Source organism: Carlito syrichta, unplaced genomic scaffold (assembly GCF_000164805.1).
Source record: "Carlito syrichta isolate Samal-C Ts95f unplaced genomic scaffold, Tarsius_syrichta-2.0.1 Scaffold301816, whole genome shotgun sequence".
NCBI lineage: Eukaryota > Metazoa > Chordata > Mammalia > Primates > Tarsiidae > Carlito > Carlito syrichta.
The window spans coordinates 77,683-83,682 of record NW_007245912.1 but is presented as its reverse complement, the minus strand read 5'-3'; the positions used below and the strand labels follow the sequence as shown (position 1 = coordinate 83,682).

Here is a 6,000-nt window from a genome sequence, read left to right as displayed (position 1 = left end):
CGGGCTCAGGCAATTCACTCACCTCAGCCTCCCAAAGGCATGGGATTACAGGCTGAGCCACTGAGCCCAGCTCACTTAGCATGATTTCTGAACAGAGTAAAATAAGCATATCATTCGAGATGGAAGAAACCAAAGAAAAGTCAGACGTAAAAAAAAAAATCTTTAATCCCATCCATAGCTGAAAAACGTTTGGTTATGGGCAAGCTGGAATATATATACCCCTTTGAATGCAAATCTAAATCTAGTTTCTAGGATCTAAAGACTAAAAGGAACTGGGGGAAAACTATCGTTGTAGTTGAGCAGATTCCATTACTCTCTCCAAACTGGATTTTTCCTTTCCTACTGAGGCACACTACAGGTCAGTTCTCCATGTAAAAGAGAAAACCTAGCATGGCTACTCTGTCTGATCATTTTTTTAAAAATGAGGGATCTTACAACACAATATAAAAGCAATAAAATAATATTAAAAAATCTGATGTTCTCTTATCAAATAATTAATATTTTATCTTATGACAAAATGAAGCTTGAAACATCTTCCCAGAACAAGAAAAAGTATGCTCTAGGAATAATGGTTCAGTATTCATGAATTCGGTGTTCACTGTCATTTACGGAACATAACTGCTGTGAACAAATGGGAAGTAACTGTGTCCTGAGGAGAATACTTGAAACACGAAAACCACTAAAATGGTTAATTTTAGATGTACACAAAATACAAAAGGAGACTGATTTAAAATTTTTTTTTTTTTTTTTTTTTGAGCTGAAGTCTCACTCTGTCACCCAGACTGGAGTGCAGTGGCCGCTCCCGGCCACCGCAGCCTCGACCTGCTGGGCTACGGTGATCCTTCCGCCTCAGCCTTCCCAGTAGCCGGAATTACAGGCATGCGCTACCACACCCAGCTGATTTTTTGATTTATTTAGAGATGAGGTCTCGCTGCCCAGGCGGGTCTCAAACCCGCGGGCTCAGGCAATCCACTCACCTCAGCCTCCCAAAGGCGCGGGATTACAGGCTGAGCCACCGAGCCCGGTTGATTTAAAATTAAGAATATTAAACACAGTGAAGTCTAGAGCAGGAATGGCAAACAGATTTTATCTTGCACATCAGCTCTGAAAAACATGCTGCTCTGAATCAGGTACCTCCTGAGGCTGGGAAAGACACTCGAATCCATCAGTTGTGCTGGTCACAGACACGAGAAAAGGGTAAGTAACGCTACATGTGTCATGTATTTCCCACTCCTGGGCTGCCATCCAAGTAATTCCATCAAATGTACAGTTACAAAATTACTTACTGCTTCAACAGAGTTACATTCTCGCCTTGTTTCTAAATAACGCAGTGCTCGTTTTTCTTCTTCTTTTAATTTAGCATCTGCCTGTCCAGAAGCAAAATAGCAATCATTTTAAGAATATCAAGAGAATAGCTCAAATTATCACATATACTAAGTTCTGACTTACATATTTCATATAATTCTGTACACCATTTTGTTGTAAATATGAGGGTGCCTGTGTTCTATAAAATCTCTCTGTTGAATCCAAGTATGCCTTCTCAAAATTGTCCCTATAAATTTGAAGCTTATCCTCAGGATTGGAACAAAGGTTAACTGAAAAACAGAAAATACAATTTTACTTTAATTATAATCTAAATCAGTATTTTGAGTATAGCAAATGAATTAACAAACACTGAAGAGTCATTATGTGCAAGATAACAATGCTCAAGATAACACACAGCCATATAAGACAAATCTTTTTCCATAAGAAATTTGAGAGGATAACAGCACAAAGCAGTTAAGTAACAAATAAACAGAATAGATAATATGGACTATTTTATTTCTGAATAGCAAACAAACTGACTTCTAACTAGATGATCAAGAAAAAATTCACAGAGATGGGATTTAAACCAAATCTTAAAGAGTAAACTAAGATTTGCACAGACAGATTAGTAAGGTAAGTAAATATTCAGAAACAGCAAAGTACAAGCTATAACGACTAGACTGTCTAAGTGGACTATAAGGATAACAGATGATAGAAAGGTAAATTAGGAATGGTTGTGGAGAGCCTCAAACCTCAAACTAAGTAATCCAAATTTAGCATGGTATACCACTTAATGGGTAAGTAGGAAAAATATCAACAAAATAGTACTTTAAAATAAATCTTGTAAACAGCATACAGGTTTAATTGATAGCAATAAGAACAACGTAAGACTACTTTAAAAGTCTAGATGTACAATTTAAAGAAGTCAAAACCAAAACTGGTGGCAGGCCAAACAGAAAGAAATAAATCTGGGGGGCCAATGTTAATGAAAATCTAGAGAATTGGTAACTAAATGAGGGCAGTGGAAAAAAGTCAGTCACAATTAACTCTAGATGTTCATTAGTTCAACAAATACTTCACAAGATTGATTTTGTGCCCGGCATTCTAAGTTCAATAAAGATACAGAGTCAGCAACACAATTAAGCAAAAGTGTTACACCAGAGAGGCACAGGTACTATGAAGCACTAAGTAAGAGGACCTCATCTCATCCAGAGTTTGTACACATGGAAGTAAGCTACTTCCTGAAAACAAACACAAAGCCTTTTTTTAAAATGAGCTATAGTTACCTTTTATAAGTTATAAATTCAAAATTTATGTTCTCTAATTCAGTTCATTAAAAAGATTTGCTAGACAAGAAATTAATGATGTGGAGAAAATAAACATTAACCACTGAATATAAATTTGTATAGGCTTCTTTAAAGCAAAATTAATATAGTTTGTGTACCTGTTTAAAAAAAATCTAGCATAAAAAGACGTGACTTTAAATGCTAGTAGGCCTAACTTCGATAGCACTCTTCTGTAATTGTCTAAGAATTCCCATGAAATGGAAATTGTGATCATGAATTCAGAACCTACCATAGGATTCTCTCACTCCAATGACCAGCTGAGAATCAAAAGCTTCTCCTAATCGTTCAGCATGTACTAGCTTCATTGCACTATCTTGGAGTCTGTTTTTTATATTTGAAAAGATTGACTCATTCCATGTGTCAAGCATGAGCTAGGAAAACAAGAACAAAAGACAACAGAATTTTCCAGTAGTCATATACAATTTAGACCTGCATTCACTTAATATTTCAGGGAAACAGCATATTTAGCACAAAGGTAAAGAATGAGCGTTTCCTAATGTCTAATCAGACATTAGAACTGGGATTGATAATAATAATAATAGTGATAATAACAAGTTCATAGTTTTATTTATTTATTTTATTTATTTATTTATTTTTTGAGTTGGAGTCTCACTCTGTCACCCGGACTGGAGTGCAATGGCCACTCCCAGCCACCGCAGCCTCGACCTGCTGGGCTCCGGCTATCCTTCCGCCTCAGCCTTCCAAGTAGCTGGAACTACAGGTGTGCGCTACGACACCCGGCTAATTTTTTTATTTATTGTAGAGATGAGGTCTCATCAAGTTGCCCAGGTGGGCCTCGAACCTGCGGGCTCAGGCAATTCACTCACCTCAGCTTCCCAAGGTGCGGGATTACAGACTAAGCCACCAAGCCCGGCTAAGTTCATAGTTTTATAACATTCACTGTGTACCTGGGAATGCTCTTCATATTTTCCACGTAACCCTCAAAACCTTGATATAGGTACTATTATTATTATCCCCCCTTTAGACATGTGAAACCTAGGGCACAGAGAGTAAAGCTACCTTTCCTACATTCACACAGCTCATTAGGGGCAATGCTGGGATTTGACTCAGACAACTGTGGTTCTGAAATTAATTCTCTTAATCATTAAGTGATGCTGCTTCTCACAATCAATGAGGAATGGCAAAAATCAAAGGAGTAACAGAAAAACAAATGAACACGTAATTTGTGCCTACAAATTAACTGTCATCTACAGGTAATTTCCACCATCTTGGGGGTATAAATTTCCCATACTGCAGTTATTTCTACCACTAAAGATCTAAATTTACAGTATCCTTGTCAACATTAGTGCAAACTTTAAGGCTGGGACAGGGCCAAGATGTCCAGGCTACACTACTGCAGTGTCTAAGTTTGTAACCATAACCATTACAGCAAACAGTAAGTTGGTTAAAGTTCAAAATTCAAATGGCATGTTTTACTTTTCAAAGCTATGGTTCCACTTGATTCCCACAAGTAGGAAGAGATACACAGAAAATTAGGACAGAGAGTCTGAAGAGCACTGAAGAGTTGAAAGGGAAACCTAGGACCCTTCACTGTCAGGACTGAGGTATTTCCACCATTCCATTACTGGTTACTAGACATAAAGCTTTTAATTGGAAACTATAGAAGATATGAAAATAACCACAGGAGATAATGAGTTTGTGATAGCTAGTATTAAGTAAAAGGAAGATTATAAAGATGACAGCAGTTTGGCCATGATTAAACACAAAGATAATAGAAGACAACTTCATAAAAGGAAAGATTTGAAAGGGGAAAAACAGTAATTTAACTTGTAGTAAACAAAGAAATTGAACAAAGAATAGGGAAAGAAAATATTCAAGATAAAACTAGGAAAAGGATAATGTAAAAAAGAAAAGCACAGGAGATAATGTTTGAAGACACAGATTTACAGCTTAAGACCATATAAAAAGATGAAAGACCAGGTGTGGTGGCTCATATCTGTTATCCCAGAACTTTGGGACCATGGTGGGAGGATTGCTTGGGCCCAGAAGTTCAACACCACCCTAGGCAACATAGTGAGACCTCATTTATGCAAAAAAAATTTTAAAAATTGCTGGGCATGGTGACGCATGCCTGTAGTCCCAGCTTCTCAGGAGGCTGAGGTGGAAGGACTACCTGAGTCCAGGAGGTTGAGGCGATGGTGAGTTGTGACTGTGTCACTGCACTCCAGCCTGAGTAACACAGTGAGACTCTGACTCAAAAAAAAAAAGGGGGAGGGTTAAGTTAAAGATGGATGAAAGAAAAAAATATTTTTCCTCAATAAAATCTAATAAGAGCTGAAAAATAATTTACATGTGAATCAGAAAAACCCACTTAAAGTTTAAATTACTTTCATGTGCCTTCAAACTATTCCCTTTCTGAAGAATATTAGAAAAACAATGGGAAAAACTGTCTTACCTTTCTAACAATACTGTCTTCCATATTTGATTTTTTATTGGTGCCTTGTTTACCGGTTAAAGTAATCTCTAGTTGACAAAAAGGTTTTGGTAAAATATCACATTGTGTGAAGAATTTTCGCCATTCAACAATATATGCTTTTAGCAAAGCTGTATCATCTTGATGGCTCAGTACTCGCTGAAAAAAAGAAATGCATCAATTTGAAATAAATGCAGATGCTTTGAAGAACAGGAATAAAACATATTAATGCCATAATTTAAAATTTTTAGAGTTGTTATACAAACTGTATTATATCCAAGAGAAATTAAGACATGCTTACAAAAAATTTTTTATACAAATGTTCATAGAAGAGTTATTCAAAATAAACAAAAAGTGAAAACAACCCAAATATCCATCAGCTGATGAACAGATAAACAATATATGGTATATCTACATAATGGAATATTATGCCACAATAAAAATAAACAAAATACTGGTAAATGCTACAACATAGATGAATCTTGAAAACATCTCAAGTAATAACCATATCCCAAGTGACAATCGTTCCTATAAGTGGAATCATACAGTATACTGTATGATGGAAATCATTCCTATAAAAGGAATCATACACTATGATTGTATTATAGGAAACGTCAAGAAGAGATAAACCCATAGGACAGAAAGCAGATCAGTGGTTCAGTGGGTTGCAAGGAAGGAGTGATAGACAGCGACTGTTAACAGATACAGGGTTTCTTGTTAGGGTGATGAAAACATTCTGAAATTAGTGGGTGAGGGTGCACAACTTTACAAATGGACTACAACCCACTGAATCATATGCCCTAAGAGCCTGAATTTCACTCTTTAAGAGGGTAAATCTTATGTCATATAAATTATATCTCAATTTTTAACAAAGGTGGCGGAATCTAAGCCTTCTGGCTAGAGTTTAGGCTGGTT

General features: G+C 36.5%; 1 protein-coding gene across 1 annotated transcript in view; it reads right to left on the bottom strand.

The window, feature by feature from the left end:
* The window catches only part of CUL5 (cullin 5), an 84,710-nt gene that overhangs the window by 57,064 nt on the left and 21,646 nt on the right, over positions 1-6,000 (bottom strand). Inside the window, exons 4-7 of the mRNA XM_008055301.2 lie at positions 5,068-5,244; positions 2,881-3,022; positions 1,450-1,595; positions 1,287-1,367 (exon numbers count right to left, since the gene is read on the bottom strand). Of these exons, the coding sequence (XP_008053492.1) occupies positions 1,287-1,367; positions 1,450-1,595; positions 2,881-3,022; positions 5,068-5,244 (546 nt within the window). The remainder of the gene's footprint in view (positions 1-1,286; positions 1,368-1,449; positions 1,596-2,880; positions 3,023-5,067; positions 5,245-6,000) is intronic.